Consider the following 20,934-nt stretch of genomic DNA (forward strand, 5'->3'; position numbering starts at 1 on the left):
AAATACATTGAAAAATACTTGACAAATTTCTTTAAGCTTTCCCCTTTTTTCCCATATCCGTTATTTTTTTCTTTTCATTTTAACTATTTTCGCAGTTTTTTCTATATTGTACGTACAAACATGTACTATAAATAACTTGTATTTGATATCCATTATCAATTTCAAGTTGACTATCCCCAGCAGACCGGTCACTGATCAAATATGATATATTTTTTCACTCTATAGTAGAATTAATAGAAAACAAAGAAACAACGCGTTTTGGAGAGGACTGAAAAAAGGTCAGTCCTGTCCCAAGTACGTATGACCGGTAGTATTGACCATTATTGATGGTGACCAAGGATTTGAAAGTAAGACTTACTAAACAAATCCTTTTGATAACACATTATTCTATTGTTGATTTTTCTATTATAGGTTGTGTGATGTTTTGCGGTAGATATTTTGGCGACGGAAAATTATCACGTTTCGACCGAACTTGGTGCTAAAATTATAATCGCTTTATTCCGGAAGTAGCAGACAAGAATGGAAAAAGAAGTTCAATGTTTGAAAAATGGATTTTTATTGCGATTGGTAATTTCTAACGACTCAAAACTTTTATCTCAAGTATTAACATGCAACTCACATTACTTGAGAAGCTGTTATCAAATAACTTTGCTCTTTCTTGTCAAAAATATATCCCAAAAATTGTAATGACCTCATCCATCTGCTATTTTAGCTGTCAGTTACTTGTTTACAAAGCATTACAAGAACGCTTATCTGAGTGAGTCCATTTCATAAATTAGAAAGAATGGATTTGAGATGATATTTTTGCTGTACAATTTTCCATTATCACTTTCTTACATTTATAAAATTGACATAAAAAGTTGTTAACTTGTTGGCTGTTGCTTTAAAAACAAGCACCTTGCACTAAAACAGTAATTTAATGTATGTAATGATTAATCTTTACAGCTAGCAAGTATCACCAATTGATCTGTCTTTTTGATGCTTTTATGTTTAACTCTAATTAATTTTAACGATAAATGAATGATGTACATCATATGTTACATGATGTATTTATAAGTAAAAATGTCAAAATAAATTAAAATGATAAATTATTTCAAAAGCGTTTTAAGCAAAAAATTGCTGTTACCACATTGTTTTCATGCATACATTCAGTGATATTGTTTGCCTTAAATTAGTGGAGAATAAAGGCTTTTTCCCCTGGAGAAGAATCCCAATTTGAAAAAAAATGGCTTAAAATTGTTCCCAAAAAGACAACTTTTTTCCCAAACAGTGCAGTCTCAGTAGTAATTGTGCAAGAATACAAACTGAAAAATGCTCATTTAAACATTTTTCATACCTAAAATGACTATATGTGCAGATTTGAGGGTCTATTTATGTATAATCACTGACAAAAAGGGGTCTTATTTCAAAGTAGGGGTTGAGAAGAGTGGTCTGTAAATTGAAGTTTCAGTCAAATTTGTGGTTTATTTTAAATTTCCCAATTTGATGAAAATGACGCATATTTTCCCAATAAAAAAGGGTAGGGGTAGTTTTGAAAAAAGCCAACAATATCACTGACATTTTGCTCATTTACTCATGTGTGTGTGACCAGGTGTGAAACTAATAATGTGCATTCAAAAGTTTAGTCAAAATTGTACAATGTACTACATGTATATTTAGATAATTTATTTTTAGGTCAGTCATAAAACAAGATAAACAAAACAATAGTGTAACAAAGACAGATTCAAATGCTCAAATTTTTACCAAATTAATAAAGATGGGAATAAACTCCCACTAGGAATTTCAAATCATAACTCATTTGACATAATATAGAAGGATGCGCTGAGACACATGTTAAACTTGTGCTTCTGAAATCATTTTTACTTTTGTATAAAATATGCTTATGATGTTTAAAGTCTTTTGTTTTTAATAAGCTTGATATGATTATAAGATTAAGAAAAAAAAAAGGTAAAAACAGAAATTATACAATTGGAGCAACTTCACACTGACATTCACTAGAATTTAGTATCAAATTTACACATTTTGGCTGATAACAAATAAAAAAAGAGAATAGGGAGCATTTTTTTGTCCCATTTAATGGGGTTGGACCATCACCAAGCAGGTTATGATTTATGTAATAAGCCATTCATACATGCCATCTTAACAGGTTTTAGACGTGTACTAAATGATTTCTTGAATTCTATATTGTGACTGCAAATTTTATAACCTGAAGACATGACTACATTTTTATACAAAAGATTATATAAGTTATCTGTCACAAGAACATATTCTCTGTGTAACATCTTCTCTACATGTAGTTTTTTTTACGTGTTAATAACAGTTACAAATGTATGTGTTTACTTTTCTTCATTGGCTAGAGGTATAGGGAGGGTTGAGATCTCATAAACATGTTTAACCCTGCCGCAATTTTGCGCCTGTCCCAAGTCAGGAGCCTCTGGCCTTTGTTAGTCTTGTATGATTTTTAATTTTAGTTTTTGTGTATAATTCGGAGTTTAGTATGACGTCCATTATCACTGAACAAGTATACATATTTTTCAAGGGGCCAGCTGAAGGACGCCTCCGGGTGCGAGAGTTTTTCGCTACATTGAAGACCCATTGGTGGCCTTCAGCTGTTGTCTGCTCTATGGTCGGGTTGTTGTAGCTTTGACACATTCCCCATTTCCTTTCTCAATTTTATTCATAAGGTGCACTCGACTCCAATCTTAATTGACTAGGATTGTCAGTTTTCCTATCGAAGGTTGGTGGTTTTCTCAGAGCACTCTGGCTTACTCCACCAATAAAAAGGTTACCGCCACGAAATAGCCTAAATACGGTGCTTAATTGTAGCGTTTAAACACCAAAAATCAAATCAAATCAGTTATTCATAATTACTCACTTCATGCCAAATTTAATATAAAAGAAAACAACAACAAAAATTTGCACAGGTAAAGATAATACAATCCAAGTATTCATTTTATTAGAAAGTAATTTTTGTCAATAATGTTCTGACTGTACACAATGGAAATTAGTAGCTGTATAATTATGGTTATTTAGAAAAACTGTTTAGTCTATAATAAGTTGTTTTTGTTTTTTCAGGAACAAAGCAAAAAATGGAAGATAAGATGGTTTACATTGGAAGAAGATCAGCTGGTGTGTCATCCAAAGAGAGATAGATACGTGGTTATAGATACAATCAATTTACATGGGGCATCAGTTGTCTGCCCCTCTCTGACAAGCTTCAAAGCTGAGAATTTGGTTTGTATACTCTTACTATGGAAGGCCTCATCAGTACACTTATTTAAAAATGATTCTATAATGATAATATTGATACATATGTACTGAAAATTGAAAAAGAAAACATGCAATGTGGAATGTGTCAAAGGGAAAACAACCTGACCAAAGAGGAGATAACAACTCAAGGCCACCAATAGACCACTTTCGAGTTTGTCTGTCACCTGAAAAAACTAATCAATTATGCGTGTCTTTATAACGTAATTTACCAGATAGAGGATCCCCTGTATCCCTGCACTATAAACGTTCATCAATTGTCTTAGAGATCGTCGTTGTGCAGGATAAACTAGAAATAATATTTGTTCTGTAGGAACTTAATCACAACTCCCTAATGACAGCAGTGCTGAAAGACAATTATGAGAATTCCATTTGTGAATGATTCGTGCAATATAGCTTAATAGTTTTCCAACCACTCGCTCAACATTGGAACAGAAGTGAGGACGCCCCTAAACACACGAATGATGTTCACTTAAACCAAAGGTTTTGACAGAAATGCATCAAACTCAAAAATTGTCTATTTGTCTTTATTTCCGCAAGAAAATCCCTTTCCTTGAGGCTGGCTTCACCTTCAATCTAAACAATAATGTATACTAGTTCAGTAATATGGACGCCACACTAAACTCCAAAAATTATAAATGAGCTAAAATTTAAAAAACAAACGAGACTAGCAAAGGCTATAGGTTCCTCACTTTAGACTGGAGCAAAAATGTTGCTGGGTTCAATATGTTTGGTGAGATCAATACCCTTCTCTATACCTTTATCCAAGGTGGAATAAACAAACATAGTATAGATGGACAAAAAGACAATAGACGTATTTACACTTGTATGCAAATTTGTCCGCCATTACTTAAAATCACACAAGTTCCTGTCGAATTTGACATTACAATATAAAATATTTGACGTCAAAATTACAAAGTGATTGTCTCTTGAATTCAAAGGGCTATTCGGAGACCGATATAAGGTCATTCGGAGACAAATTTCAGCCAAATACCAAAAGTGAAAATACTTTTGTAACATGAAGAACAACATCTATATGATCTGCTGACTTTGCAAACAGTATATCATACAACCATGACATCAATGCGACACAATGATTTTCCTGATTCAAGACCAATTATGTATTAATTTCATTACAGGGTGAGTTTCATATCCATACACCAAAAGGAGAGGAACTATGTTTTAGAGCTTCAGGAAAGGAGGATTGTGATGGCTGGGCTCATGCTATTGGTGCTGTCCTGAGGTCACTGACCGTGTCCAACCAGGTAAATTCATACACTAACTCTTAAGTTGATATAAGATTTCATCAAGAAGCAGACTTTTACTGTTGACTTTGAAATCATAAAAATTTTAAAAGGTCTGAAATCCATTGTTTTGTTGGAAAAATTTAAATCTGTTTGTACATATGATGTTAAAAAGATTATTAAATGATTTTTCCTTAAAGTTTGACACAAAGACAATTTTTATATGCACTGGAAATATGCAAAGAGATATTTAATTCAGTTGTGAGTATTTTTTTAAAGTGTTTGCTGTTTTATAGGCTTTTCAGGTTGAATAAGATAAAATAAGATTGTTGTGAAATCATTTAACTATCAGTGACAGAAAGCCACAAACAGATTTCTTTCAATCCAAAATGCATGCAGAAAAACATCTTTCATTGAATATTTCATGTAATTATGTACATAGCATTCATGAAGCAGTGCACAATTGATTGCAAAAAATTAAGTGAAAAGCAGGACATAGGGATCACTTTTGGTTAAAATGGTTGATATTCATTGCCAAAAAAAAATTAATTGGATCCCAGTTATACCAGAGACATATATACACAGAGATTGGCAACTCCGTGAAATCCCGTTACAGATCGCGGCTCGGGATGAGATTCTCGTCGATAAATATTAGAACATGTAATCAAGTCAGGGATGAATAACCTCAATAGATAATCAAGAAAAGCAATGGGAAAATTATTTCAGATCATATTATAATTTCTTTTCTAAAAAAAAAAAACTACTTGAAATCATTATAGTCATTTGTATGTATTTATTGAGAAAAATATTTTTTTCTGCATTTCATATAATTTAAAAATTCAAATCTGGTAATGATCAATTGTTATTACAAGAAACTTTTCTTTACCGCATATCTTTGCAATAGTTTGCTCCTTAATTACACAGTGAAATTATGTGTGACCGATTTTCCGGTAATTAGTCCCTTAGAGTTGTGACTGTTGATTCACAGGTGTGCGATTACGCAATTTATTGCCCTCCGATCACCTGAATTTTGCCGGAGGGGAAGTTCTATATGGATTATTACTTGGTAATTGTTTTTAAAACTAAACAAATTCTGACATATTATTTTAACCATGACCAGAACTTTACTTTAACAGAAGCACTGGGCAATACTATAGTATTCAATCAGGAAAACAAAAAGTCTTTTAACATGTCAAAAAAAGAAATGAAGCAACTTTTTCATATATAAAAAATATGTAGGCAGTAGAATTTTGTATTGTGAGAAACTGATTTTATATCTGTTTTAATTTAATTATAATTTTTAATTGTCGATTGACCTAGAATAAAATTATTTATGGAACCTTTGCATAAATTTCCTAAATGAACGTACATTCTAGTGTTGTCGAAATCACTATTTTTGCTGCCATAAAATATTGAATATGAATGTCATTATTTGTAGTTTTTTTAAGACTTAATATTACAGACTCTGATTAAAAACAATGTGTATCATAAGTACATTAAAATGCCCTGCTGAACTGTAGAATTTTAATGTTTTGTTTCATAGATCACCGGAGTACTACAACATTCTTATCTTAACTCTTTCCTATCGGGTAGTAAAACTTGAGTTTGAAATTAGAAAGATTTAAAATTGTGCACAAGTTTTATCTGATCTTTTGTGGTTTATGTTGTACAAGGTAATTTTCGGTGCAGTTATTTTCTTTTCATTTGATATTTTTTCCTCTGTGTTACACGACCTTGTACTTTTTGTATTGCCCCTTGACATCTCCTGCTTCTGTTTAAACCTTTTCCACCAATATCTTTTATTTAAAACAGATGTCATCTGTTTTAAATAAAATAGTCTCATTCCTGGAATTTGTTATACAGTAATTCATTTTAATATCAGCTTTTTTATAAGCATATAAACTGCTTGGTCTCTTCACACAACTTATGTTTAGGACGGAATGCATCAATAGGTACATACATGTACATGTACCAGGTTATGGCTATATAAGTACACGTTATGTGCTTTTGACCTTCACAAGAATTCTTAAACATTCATAGATGTGCAAAGAATATTGTTGTCGTTGGGTTGTTGTCTCATTGACATATACCTCACATTTCTGTTTAGTCATAGCATCTGTGCCTTTTCAATTTATTGCAGAAAATATTAGCATAAACATTTTTTCAAAACAGGAGAGGTGAAATAGTGATCACAGAATGAGGACATGTAAAACTGAAACAGATAAATATAAATAAGCACTATTGACAATTTGTTAAAGGACTGAAACAAACATAGATGGAGACCAATGTGAGCGACTAGTGTACAGTAGTAGAGTGAACATTTCTTGCTTCTTTTTCTACACATTTTGTCATTTCACGTAAACAATTAAATATGTTACTTTCCATGGTGAGGAAGGAATTTGTTTGTTTTGCTATTTAGTACTGTCAAGATATATCACAGGGGTGTTGTAAGATAAATGAACAGTTTCTTTTTTTTTAACATTATGCTACCTTTATGCTACAAGGGTAGCATTTTCCATTCTCATGATGTACAAAGATATTATAGAGTGGCCTTCCAATGATAGTCATACATGTAAATCATTGTCTCATTAGCAATCATACTACATCATCATATTGTTATACATGTACATGTATGTAAAAACTATGTACATGTATACTTTGTAAACATAAAGAAGACAAATGAAGTTGAACACAAGATATTTATTTGCTTTTTTATCCATCTGCACAACTGCCACTGTATCACTTCTGCTTCAAATTCAATAGATTGAATGCAGAGTCTTGTATTTGTTTTTAGTTCAATGGTCTCGCCATCAATTGCACAAAAATCGCATACACATGTACATCAAGTTTGGCATATGAACTACAATAGTATGGTGTTTTTACAGTCAGGATAAGCACATGTAATTTTCTCTCTTACAAAAAAAGTATCACATTGATAGTAGTAATCAGTCCACTACATGACAGTGCCGTCACATTTGGATAAAGTCATCATTAATAGTTGTTCCTGTTTGCCAGGGAGTCTTATTTTCAATCAGAAAGACTTGGGAATCCTACATTCAGCACATGTATGATATTATATCTCTTGTATGCTGCACTGTTAGGTAAATTTGATCAACATCTTTGTTCTTTTATAACATGCAGGATCCTGTTAAAAAAAAAAGCTGTCAGATACTGAATGTAAATATATATATAATATTGTAAATATCATCAAAGTGGTGGAAATAATGAAAAAAACAATTTTTATACACAAATCCAGTATGTCTTGTGAAATTAAATCATGTGATGGGTACAATTTTCCCCTAAAGATGGACAAGTTTATAAACTGTAGCCATGGACAGGGGTCTGTCTTTATATTGAAGAAAATTAACATGGCCGACAGCTTGAGTACTGATTTTTAATTGAAAATTGCATCAAAGTGGTTGAAAATATGAAAAAAAACAACTTCTATACACAAATCCAGTATGTCATAGGAAAGTAATGCATGTGCTGGGTACAATAATTCTCTGAAGATTGAAAAGTTTATAAACTGTAAACAGACAGGGGTCTGTCTTGATATTGAAGCAAAACACCATGGCCGACAGCTATAATCTGATAATACTGATTTTTAATTGTAAATTGCATCAAAGTGGTTGAAAATATGAAAAAAACAACCTCTATACACAAATCCAGTATGTCATAGGAAAGTAATGCATGTGCTGGGTACAATAATTCTCTGAAGATGGAAAAGTTTATAAACTGTAAACGGACAGGGGTCTCCTGTGATATCGGCCAAGCTTTTCCCTTATAATATACTGCAATAAAACGTTAATCGTCTCAATATTTTAACTAATAACTACTACAAACTGATTAAAACAAGGTAATTCATATACGAAGTTGAAATATATACTTACATTATGCTGTTTTGAAATGCTTGATGTAAAATAAAAATCGAAGCGGGGTGGTGTACTTGTCGTGATATAATCAAAATGGCTATCTCGTTAAAGTCTTGTGAGATGCGCGATTTGGATTAGATTTCGCTGACCACTGTTATAGTTGCCAATCTCTGTGTATATATGTCTCTGGTTATACTAATATATTTGATTTGGGGTATCTGCTTTCAAAAAGAGAGAAATAATTAAATATTAAATACTACATTATATTATAGGATTCTGAGAAAAATGTTCCATTCCAACCATTTAGAGTAAATACAAATGTCAGGTAAGTAAGATGTGAGGATTTCAGTAATATACTATGTGAGAATACACTGCTGACAAGAGAATATTTCTGAAAGTCGGTGCTTTTGTCCACCCTAACCTCAACTAATTACTCACCATATAATATATAAAATTCACTAAGAGTAACAGATGTTATGGTAATAATTGTTTTGTGACAGCATTTGAAATTGTTGAACTGACAACAATTGGATTCTCAAAAGATATTTCAGATATAGAAAACTTCCCAAAAACTAAATGTCTGTTAGCTGTATTATTATTGAGCCATACACATTTTCCCGAAATTTACAAATCTGTTACTAGACCTTTAAGATGACTTCAAGCATTTGTGTTAAACTTTTTGTTTATGTATAGTTTAATGTCTTAAGATCTCGACATAATTAATGTGTTAAAACAATATGTATGTCTCAATGAAATTTTTTGAAACTTTTGCACAATGTTATCAATTACTATCAGTTACTAAATACAGACTAACTATTGTTTCAGATAAGGGTTAACTTTTATAAATAGTGACTTGGACAGAGAGTTGTCTCATTGGCACTCATACCACATCTTCTTATATCTAAGACTAATAAAGTTAAAATTTTATGATTCAATTTTTCAGCTCACCTGACCTTAAAGGTCAAGTGAACTTTTCTCATCACTTGGCGTTCGTCGTCGTCTGTTTACTTTTACAAAATCTTCTCCTCTGAAACTACAGGGCCAAATTTATCCAAACTTGGCAACAATCATCACTAGGGTATTTAGTTTAAAAAATGTGTCTGATGACCGCGCCTACAAAACAAAATGGCCGACATGGCTAAAAATAGAACATAGGGGTAAAATGCAGTTTTTGGTTTATATCTCTAAAACTAAAGCATTTAGAGCAAATCTTACATGGAGTAAATATGTTCATCAGATTTCAGACGAACTTGACAACCCTGCCCCTAAGTTAGTAATTTTACGGAAAAATTGCAGTTTTTGTCAAGCCTGCAACTTTTGTTGCAGAAAGTTCGACATAGGGATAGTGATCCAGCGGCAGAGACGTTAGCTAACTTCTTAAAAGCTTTATATTTAAAAAGGTGAAAGACCTGCATGCTTCATACTTTGTATATAGATGCCTCATGTTACGAATTTTCTGTCGGTCACATGTCCAATGTCCTTGACCTCCTTTTCATGGTTCAGTGACTACAAAATGTTAAGATTTTTTGTAATGTTGAATTCTCTCTTATTATAAGTAATAGGATAACTATATTTGGTATGTTCATACTTTGCAAGGTCCTCATGCCCGTCAGACAGTTTTCACTTGACCTCGACCTCATTTCATGGATCAGTGAACAAGGTTAAGTTTTGGTGGTCAAGTCCATATCTCAGATACTATAAGTAATAGGACTAGTATATTTGGTGTATGGAAGGACTGGAAGGTGTACATGTCCAACTGGCAGGTGTCATCTGACCTTGACCTCATTTTCATGGTTCAGTGGTTATAGTTAAGTTTATGTGTTTTGGTCTGTTTTTCTCATACTTTATGCAATAGGTCTACTATATTTGTTGTATGGAATGGTTGTAAGGTGTACATGTCTAGCGGGCAGAGTCATCTGACCTTGACCTCATTTTCATGGTTCAGTGGTCAAAGTTAAGTTTTTAACCGTATTTTTGTGTCAAAAATGTCGGTTATTGATTTGGGGATGTACGGCGGGCGGGCGGGCAGGCGGCAACCAAATGTTGTCCGTGCATTTACTCATGAAGCATTCAACCAAACCTTTTAAAATTTTAACATGTTGTTACTGACAACAAAATGGAGGTCAAGTTCAATAATGACGATTTTGACTTTTACCGTTCAGGAGTTACGGTTCTTGAAAGTTTAAAAAATGTCGTGTCCGTGCATTTACTCATGAACCAGTCAACCGAACCTTTTAAAATTTTAATATGTTGTTACCGACAACAAAATGGAGGTCAAGTTCAATAATGACGATTTTGACTTTTACCGTTCAGGAGTTACGGTTCTTGAAAGTTTAAAAAATGTTGTGTCCGTGCATTTACTCATGAACCGTTCAACCAAACCTTTTAAAATTTCCTATTAGGAGTTTTGGTCCTTGTAATATTGATAAATGCCAGAACACAAATAAATGTTAAAGAATCCGGTTTACTGTCATTTTGACAGCTCTTGTTAAGTTTTGGTCTTTTTATCTAATATTATATGCCAAAGGTCAACTATATTTGGTGTATGGAAATATATTATGATCTATATGTCAGTCCCGCAAGTTTTATTTGACCATGACTTCAATTGCACGGTTCATTGCACAGTTTTAAGTTTTTGTGTTTTGGTCTATTTTTCTTAAACTATAAGTAATAGGTCAACTATATTTGTTGTATGGAAGCTTTGTTAGCTGTACATGTCTGTCTGGCATGGTTCATCTGACCTTGACCTCATTTTCATGGTTCATTGGTCTTTGTTTAGCTATCTTGGTTAATGTTAAGGTGATGTGACAGTTGTAATCAAGCTTTATACTTGGGACTATCAACATAATATCAATGATTAGTAAAGAAGGCGAGACATTTCAGTGTGTGCACTCTTGTTTTGTTTTGGTCTGTTTTTCTTAAACTATATACAATAGGTCAACTACCGTATATTTGTTGTATGGAAGAATTGTTAGCTGTACATGCCTGCCTGGCATGGTTCATCTGACCTTGACCTCATTTTTTGGTTCATTGGTCAATGTTTAGTTTTTTTTGCTTAAGTTTATGTGACAGTTGTAATAAAGCTTTATATTTAGGACTATCAACATAATATCAATGATTGGTAAAGAAGGCAAAACATTTCTGTGTGTGCACTCTTGTTTGTTATTATCTTAGATATCGTTATTGTACCTAATAATATTCAATATTTAATACTTTTAATTATATTGTTAACCTTATTATACACGATTTCCAAAGCATCAGTAAATACAGGTGAGCGACACATGCTCTTGAGAGTAACGCACTTTGATATTATAGAATATGAAAAGAAATAGGATCAATGAATATGATTCAACAAAATCATTTTCTATTTTTGCATTCATGATTTATAATACTAGTAAAATTTTCACATATATATCTGTATTTTGGCCTGTTTTGGTATTTCTAAGAATTTTAACTTGTATTTATTTCTGTAGTTTAATATTTGTTTGTAGTGAGATCCTTGGTGCTCTACAGGAACCAGAAGCTGGAGTAGAACTTGGTAGTCATGTCAGAAATGGAGACGTTCATAAAAACTGCTTCGAAGGTTAATTTACATTTCATTACAGTGACTTGACTGTTAGTGTTGCTCTCCACCAATTGCAATTCATTCAAAATTTTGACCAAATTGCAATTTGTTTTATAAAATCAAATTGTTCAACTGGTCAGAAATTTGAACCAACTGCTGTAGAAAACCACAGCCAAGTCAAGAAAGTGCAAGGTGACAAAATAAAACATATTTACAATCCTATAAGACTTTAACTCCACTTTAATGATATTGTGACAAAATTAGTTTATCAGTTTGTATAGTTATATTATATTCATTTCCATGCTGAAGGGGAACTGTTTATTTTGAATTGCTATTAAATTGTCCAAACTAAGCTTTCATATAGTTTTTCTTTCTAAAGGTATTCTATATTTATAAGAATCAGACATTATGTGAATTAAAACATTTCATATTCAGTAAAATATGTGTAAAATTGCAATATATGTTTGTAGGAAGTTTCCATGGGGGAGATAATAACTTTTCTTTCAAAAAGTCTTTATTCAAAAGAATAATATTTTAGGTTATCTCCCCTGAAAACTTATCAATAGCATATTGTTATTTCACACATATTTTACTGAATATATGATGTTTTATTTAAAATGATATCTGATTCTTATAAATATAGAATACTTTTAGAAAGAAAAACTATATGAAAGCTTAGTTTGGACAATTTTATAGCAATTCAAAATAAACAGTTCCTCTTCAGCATGGAAATGACTATAATATAACTATACAAATTGATAAACTAATTTTGTCACAACATCATTAAAGTGGAGTTAAAGTCTTATAGGATTGTAAGTATATTCTATTATATCACCTTGCACTTTCTCATTTCGACTGAACAATTTGTTCAATATTCTGACCAGTTGAACGATTTGGTTTAATAAAACAAATTGCAATATGGTCAAAATTTTGAATGAGTTGCAATTGGCGGAGAGCAACACTAACAGTCAAGTCACTGTAATAATGATTTTAAAATGATCTTTATGATCTGTCAAAGACCACTGGAAAGTTTTACATGTAAGGAAACGAATTATAATTCAATGAGACAGCAACTTTTTAAAAAAACTTCAAGGACATCTAAAGGTCAACAATGTAGTCTTTAACAACATACAAGCTTCTATACCATATATCAAGCTCTTTATCTTCCCATGTCTGGACATTTTATGTATGAAAAGAACAGACTACCTGCTACATAAAAGCCTTATCTTTTTTTTTTTTGAATAATTTGAATTAGTGTCAATATATTGTTTCTGCACATTTTGAAGTCACATTCTCTATTTGTTTCTGGTTTTTTGTCGAGCCTGCAACTTTAGTTGCAGAAAGCTCGACATAGGGATAGTGATCCGGCGGCGGCGGCGGTGTTGGCTCACTTCTTAAAAGCTTTATATTTTAAAGGTGTAAGACCTGGATGCTTCATACTTTGTATATAGATGCCTCATGTTACGAAGTTTCCGTCAGTCACATGTCCAATGACCTTGACCTCATTTTCATGGTTCAGTGACTACTTGAAAAAAAAGTTAAGATTTTTTGTAATGTTAAATTCTCTCTTATTATAAGTAATAGGATAACTATATTTGGTATGTGCGTACCTTGCAAGGTCCTCATGCCCGTCAGACAGTTTTCACTTGACCTCGACCTCATTTCATGGATCAGTGAACAAGGTTAAGTTTTGGTGGTCAAGTCCATAACTCAGATTCTATAAGCAATAGGTCTTGTATATTCGGTGTATGGAAGGACTGTAAGGTGTACATGTCCAACTGGCAGGTGTCGTCTGACCTTGACCTCATTTTCATGGTTCAGTGGTTATAGTTAAATTTTTGTGTTTTGGTCTGTTTTTCTCATACTATATGCAATAGGTCTACTATATTTGTTGTATGGAATGATTGTAAGGTGTACATGTCTAGCGGGCAGATGTCATGTGACCTTGACCTCATTTTCATGGTTCAGTCAAAGTTAAGTTTTTCAGTTTTGGTCTTTTTATCTAATACTATATGCCATAGGTCAACTATATTTGGTGTATGGAAATATTTTATGATCTTTATGTCAATCGCGCAGGTTTTATGTGACCATGACCTCATTTTCACGGTTCATTACACAGTGTTAAGTTTTTTGTGTTTTGGTCTATTTTTCTTAAACTATAAGTAATAGGTCAACTATATATGTTGTATAGAAGCATTGTTAGCTGTACATGTCTGCCTGGCATGGTTCATCTGACCTTGACCTTATTTTCATGGTTCATTGGTCTTTGTTTAGTTATCTTGGTTAATGTTAAGTTTATGTGACAGTTGTAATAAAGCTTTATACTTAGGACTATCAACATATAATATCAATGATAAGTATAGAAGGCGAGACATTTCAGTGTGTGCACTCTTGTTTAAGATGAAATATAGAAAGATGGTTTATGATAGAAATGTTTCATTAAATGGTCTATTGTTTAAAATTTGAAGTTATATTTTGTTAACTAGACTTCAATTGGAGATGGCTAATTTAAAAAAAAATCTTTTATAGGCCACAGTATTGTGGACTGGCTAGAAAGATGGTCCATCATAAGGAGAAGGGATGATGGCGTTGCTATGGCACAGACGTTATTGAAACTAGGTCATCTCCAGGAAGTAGATATTTTAGACGGTGCTGCTGGTGCTGCAAGAAAATTTGTTGATGGAGACAAGCTTTATAGATTTGTATGACTTCATTATTATTTCTATCAAGATAATGAATAGATTTATTTATTTCAATTTTGATATGACTTTCTACTTTTACTTGGTGTATGGAATAATTATATTGTTTAAATAAATTGATTTTAGGTGGATCCTTATAGATGCCATTAATTTAGTTAGGATTTATAAAGGAGTATGTCTAACTCAAGGATTTTTAAAAGAGTTTATCTTACTTAAACTTAGTGAGGAAAATGATATCAAAAATTTAACCATACAATCATAACTGTAAGTTAGGAAAGAAATCATTCATCAAAAAGAAGCATTTTTGTAACATTGTATATTTTCTTGTTTATTGATATGAATAATTTTGTAGACTTCATTAAATCTTGGTATGAAGAGGAACAGTTTTTATGACAGTACAGACAGTGAATCAAGCTCCTCAGAAGATGAAGATGACACTACTGAAGATTTAACCAAACTTAGGAAAGGCAAAATAATCAAAGCAGGTTACCTCTGGAAAAGGGTAATAACTTTAACTTATAGAAAAACAAAGGATATGGGCTATCTATTCATGACACATAATCAGTACATGCACAACAACCAAAACACACAAAAAGCAAAGGAACAGTACTTTTATTGCAGTTCTTCATCTCAAAGTCACAGTGAGGCCTTCAACATGGATAACAAAAAATCACCTCAACTAACTCAACTCAAGTTTAAGACTGCCCCTAGCACTTTCTTAAGCAGAATTCTTTGCCAAAATAATTTGGATAGACTTTGTAAGATGTAACATCACCTAATTGGGCCCAGTCAAAAAGAATATACTAGAAATTAGAACATACTTGAAACAAAATAGTTCCTACCCACAGGTATGTACCATACATTTTAGTAATAAAGTTGAAGTACTGGTGAAATGCCTTAAATGGAAGTCATGCATAATAATTATAAACATTGCAATGACAATTAAGGTGGTACCTAACACTACAGGGAGATAACTCTGTAAAATCAGCTAAATGTTTTAATTACGTTGTGTTGTAAAGAGAATATTAAGCTTCTCAATGATCAAAATTGGTGTTTGTCAAACTGCTATATAACCAGTGTAATTTTTCTGACAAAACGGTTGGTTCAAAATTTTTGAAATTTTTATATTTTTGTTAAAGGGTCAAAGTAAATACTTTGACAAAATTTTATGAAAATTAAACGAGCCAAATTAATTTTAGTGAAAGTGTTGGGTACCACCTTAAACTAGGAATTATTTAATACCGGTACATTGTACAAACAATCAAGAGATTGTTTGGGCCTTGAGCACTTTACACTATTTTAAGAGAATTATAATCCCTTTTTTCAAAAATAAGTATGAGAATTAGCATTCTCTAACATTCTCTTTAATATTTCATGTATTCTAATATATGGTTTTATTAAATTTATATTAATAGGAGATATATTTAAAGCATTTTAAAAGTTCATTTTATGCATCTGAGCATTTTTCTTTAAATTTTCTTTATTTTTAGAAAAACATAAGGAAAGAATGGAGAGTCAGAAGAGTAACAGTTCATCAAAATCCTTCTGTAATGGCTTACAGTCGACCTGTTTCACCAGAGGTTTGTTTGGTTATCTGACTATGTTAAAACATAGATTGAAGAAGATGTGGTATGAGTGTCAATGGAGACAATTTTCCATCCAAGTCACAATCTATAAAAAGTAAACCTTTATAGGCAAAATTACGGCCTTCAACATGGAGCTCACACCAACAGCAAGCTACAAAGGGCCTTTAATCTGACTAGTGTAAAACATTTATGAATAAGGGCTTAATATGAAAATCCTGCATAGAAGTAATGAGAAACTTATACTATAGTTAGGTTATCCAGTAATCATTGTGTTATCCCTAAACCATAGATTTTACCAATACATATATTTTCAAATAGATTGCTCTGCTCACAGTTTATTTTATTGTGTCATCATATTTATTTAAGCCCCAATCCTGTAATATCCAAAATCCAGAGTTGTTTTCTGTCATAGTCACACCAGAGAGTTACATTTAGAATTCAAAACTCACAGCTTCTTATATGAATCCCAAAGCTATGGCTTGAGAGTAAGGGAAATGATGAGGTTTATAATGGATGACCTACAGATTTAGTTTGCATTTTATGATAAAAAATTTAAGAAACTGTTTTTGTGAAGACTTTTTATGTAATGCCTGCAGATCTGGAGCATATTTTAGGTTCATAAGCATACAGTGATGACTTACTGATGTAGTTTGTGTTTTGGTCTTGTTGAGCGAATTATTGTAAAGTACAACAATCTTTATACAAAAGGGGTCTGAGTTATCTCCCCTTATATCTGAGTTATTTCCCATTATTTAGCCAAGATGAAAAAATATGAATCAAACAAACTTTTTCTGTTTTCGTGTATAGAACATCTGTAAATATGATAAATCATGGGCTCACGTAATATTCTTGCTGATCAAGTGAGAATCAAAAACAAAAATGCCAGTATTTTATATGTATTTTCAGGGTATAGAGCCAAAATATAAAGTGATAGAACTGAATAGAGGCAGCTTACAAGAATCAAAGAAAGCAGGTTAGATCATACAAGAATAGTTAAATATATGTTCATATATACAGCTTGTACATTGTCATTTACATGTTCTTTCATGTTTCCCAATTACATAGCAATTTCTTTTAACTTTAATTGCTAATTGAAATGTTTAGTTTATGGCCTATTAGATCTGAAAACAGATTGTTTTTTTTAGGTCCTAATTTGTCCTACAGAATTGTAAAAGTTATTTTCTTTTTTACCTATAAATTATATGTGCATTTTAATCCTTTTGGTATGCAAACTTCAATAAAATCAATTAAGTCACTATCCTGGAATAAACACAACAAAAGAAAAACTAATAGATCGTTATCAATTGCAAATTTCATCTTTGATTTTTTATGTAGAATATATTTTAGGTATGAATTTCAGGCTGTGGATTCATTATTATTCAAGGGATACCTATTTTTATTGATTTCATTGGTAAAGGTAAACCACAAATTTTTCCTCAATCCAAGAAAATTTGTATCCAAGAAAATAAATGAACCACTAATATTTCACACTGTCAGCTTTACTTCAGTAGCAGCAAGAACTCTTTGATAAGTTATTTTCTATTGTTATGCTTGTCATTATTGCCATTACTCCGCATGGTTTGTTTATCTAAATGAAACTTATTACAATATTAGATTCTTGTATTCAGAGAAGGGTGAGAATTTTCTTTTCCCTAGAGATTTGCCCCTTTGTAACTAACAAATTATGGCTTTGTCATGCATCCAATTCATCATGTCATTCAATTCCTGATATTATGTTTACAACTTCTTGTTACATCCTATTCTAAAAATTAAATATGTGAGTGTAATGTTCTAGGCATTGAGTTTTCTACAGAATTAAATATGTGAGTGTAATGTTCTAGGCATTGAGTTTTCTACAGAGTTATACCCAATGGAATTTGGAAAGGATGAAGTATGATAATGTCACACTTTTGGCCGTTTGAGTAACGATTATAAATCTACCGTTCAGTGATCACAAGAAATTTATTTGTCTGTCAAAGGAAATCAGTTTTAATAATTTTGAATAGTGTCTTAGTGTTTGCTTTGGGGCTCAAACTTCTTGCATTTCAATCAAAACTACAAAATCTTTTAGAATAGCCTCATTTTGAGATCTGGACATTTACATTTACACATCTTAGGCCAACTAAAATTAATTAGTAGATTTTCATCCAAATTTTTGAAAAAAATGGGGCGGGTGGGAGGATTTTATTTTTTAAATTTTATTTCATATGAAATCTTCTTGTCACGTGTTATTCGATCATATATGCAAGTGTAATAATAAGCTTATATCATGTAAATACATCCATTAGGTATCGTGTATAAGACAATAACAATCAAAACCAAGGAGTAACCAAAGACTCATAAAACCAAAAGACATTTGCACCAACAGTTACAAATAATAAGTAGGAAACAACACAAACTCCACTAAAAACCAGGAATGAAATCAGGTGCTCCAGAAAGGTAAGCATTTCCTGTACCGTATACGGCACCCGTCATGTTATTTGTTTGTTCAGTTCGGTAAAGATGGAAGGTTGTTATGACTGAGGAAGAATATCACTGAGATATGATTTCTGACACACTTTTGTCATAATGGCCAATCAGCTCATGATGACAACCATACAATTGAGTGATGACCTTAATTTGATGATTCATAGCCCTGTCTTAGCAACTTTTGAGAAAGCAGTATTCCTCGTTCAACAAAATCAGCGTACATGTACTTTGAGCTAGCTCTATAGTAACGTATCAATATTGAGACACATTTACTCCATATGCTGGTGCCGCTTTTTCAAATTCGTATTCAAGTATATATCTCTGATTGGCCACCACTGTTCTACATGTAATTGCCGCTTCAGAAACCTATTTTATAGTAAACAGCAGAAATGTGAGGAAATGCTCTCTTCAGTTGGACTACCTACATGAAATATATTTTGCTTTCTAAGCTATGTTTTGTTGTCCGAATAAAATGAAGTAAATCCATTGGTATGCAACACGAGTACGATAAGTACAGAATAAAATGAAAACAGTGTTGAAATAATAGTGTTGGTCCTTAATATGCAAGATGCAAATACAATGAATAATTACAATGTAGAACAGAGTTGTTTAATGACTCTATCGTGGGTATTGTGACAGAGGATGTTTGCTGATTTTTTTTTTTTGCAAAAAAAAAGAAAGGCATGAATAAATTTATTTCTAAGAGCTTGCTGTAAATTAAAAAATTAAAAATGCGTATGTTTGTCGATTTTCTGAACTCAATATACGGTCATTAATCTAAAAAGTTCATGCTTGTGTCAATTTCTTTATTCCAGTCAAATGTGTTCCACGATTCTGACGCTTTTGGGTTTCCTTCACAGTCCAAATTTCTTGAAAGTCATTGTATAAATAAAATAAATCCAAGGTGTTTTACTCGCAAACATTTGTCATTTGTGACATCATGAGTGTACGGCGATTTGCGTTCTTGGACACAGCGAATATTTCACGCCCTTCTCATAATCAATCTTTTAATTTATTCTCGGTAAATGATGTTGTGATCATACATCAGCAGAATATATCGACTTAATAATCCAGTTAGAATACTCTAAGTAATATGAAAACCGAAATTTAAAACAGGAAGTTTTACACGAAACGAAACATCGACGGTTACCGGTAACGGAAATGAACAAAATCCGGAAATCGTAATTTTTTTAAAAATAAAAAAAATCGGGGCGGGAAGATTTCAGAGGGGCGGGCGGGGATGAAAATCTATCAATTAATTTTAATTGGCCTTATACGAGCCAAAGCTTAAATGTTTGTAAATTTTGATATTCAAAGACAAAGTCTGTAGAACTGTTCAAATGCATGGTTATATAAACAATGTATTGAAGTTTATCTTGACATCCTATCCTATAGATTCTGTTTTGTTCATGGTACGTCAGTATGCACCAGAATTTCCATTTCACAATCATTGAATCAGAAAATTGTCCTCTACTGGAATCTTTTCAACAGATTTATACCTTTTCATATTATTGAATTACTGACAGCTTTATACCTGATATTGTTTTTTTTCAGGAGGTAACAAGAGTAAGATGACTATCAAAGATCAGACAGGAAGATTACATGTGTTCAAGTTCAAAGACGAAGCAGAAAAATCTCAGTGGATGACAGTTGTACAACCACTTTGTCAGAGCATCAAACCTAAAGAACCACTTTGTCAGAGCACCAAACCTAAAGAAAAGGCTTGATAAACATATGAAACAGTTGGGTATTGTCAAACAAAAATGTTGGCATTTGTATTTATAGAGTATTTGTTAAATACTTTTAGGAGAAGTTATTGAACAGTGCAGTTCACAATTTTTAAATGAATGTTGAAGAAGGATTTTTTTACTCTTATTTTTTTTAATTAAAGGTTTAATAATTTTACATAATTATTTGAATATACTTTTTCATCTTTATATTTTCTACTATATATGTACTTATCCTGTTTCACATTCCAACTTCACTTCTAATAATTAAAGGTGCTTTGTTGAATTTTTTATCAGCCTATATGTATTTTGGAATTATCTTTAATAAAAGAAGATGATTTGGTATGATTGTCAAAAGGTTAATAGTTTAGACGGTTAACTTAATATCTGCAAGTCAACAATGATCAACTTTCTTAAGGTAATGGTTGAAAAGTTATAAGAAGTGGTTTGGAAAACATACTGTTAAATGGTTCCAAAATTTATAAATAATGAGACATAAGGCCTC

General features: G+C 32.0%; 1 protein-coding gene across 1 annotated transcript; it reads left to right on the forward strand.

The window, feature by feature from the left end:
* Positions 1-475: 475 nt before the first annotated feature.
* On the forward strand, positions 476-20,563 carry LOC143068697 (pleckstrin-2-like). Its single transcript, XM_076242952.1, has 10 exons — positions 476-567; positions 3,076-3,234; positions 4,407-4,532; positions 8,656-8,708; positions 11,875-11,966; positions 14,478-14,650; positions 15,000-15,149; positions 16,138-16,227; positions 17,140-17,206; positions 20,257-20,563. The coding sequence occupies exons 1-10, from the start codon at positions 520-522 to the stop codon at positions 20,427-20,429; spliced, it is 1,131 nt and encodes a 376-aa protein (XP_076099067.1). The 5' UTR covers positions 476-519; the 3' UTR covers positions 20,430-20,563.
* The last annotated feature ends 371 nt before the right edge of the window (positions 20,564-20,934 follow it).

This window comes from Mytilus galloprovincialis, chromosome 1 (genome assembly GCF_965363235.1).
Source record: "Mytilus galloprovincialis chromosome 1, xbMytGall1.hap1.1, whole genome shotgun sequence".
Classification (NCBI taxonomy): Eukaryota; Metazoa; Mollusca; class Bivalvia; order Mytilida; family Mytilidae; genus Mytilus; species Mytilus galloprovincialis.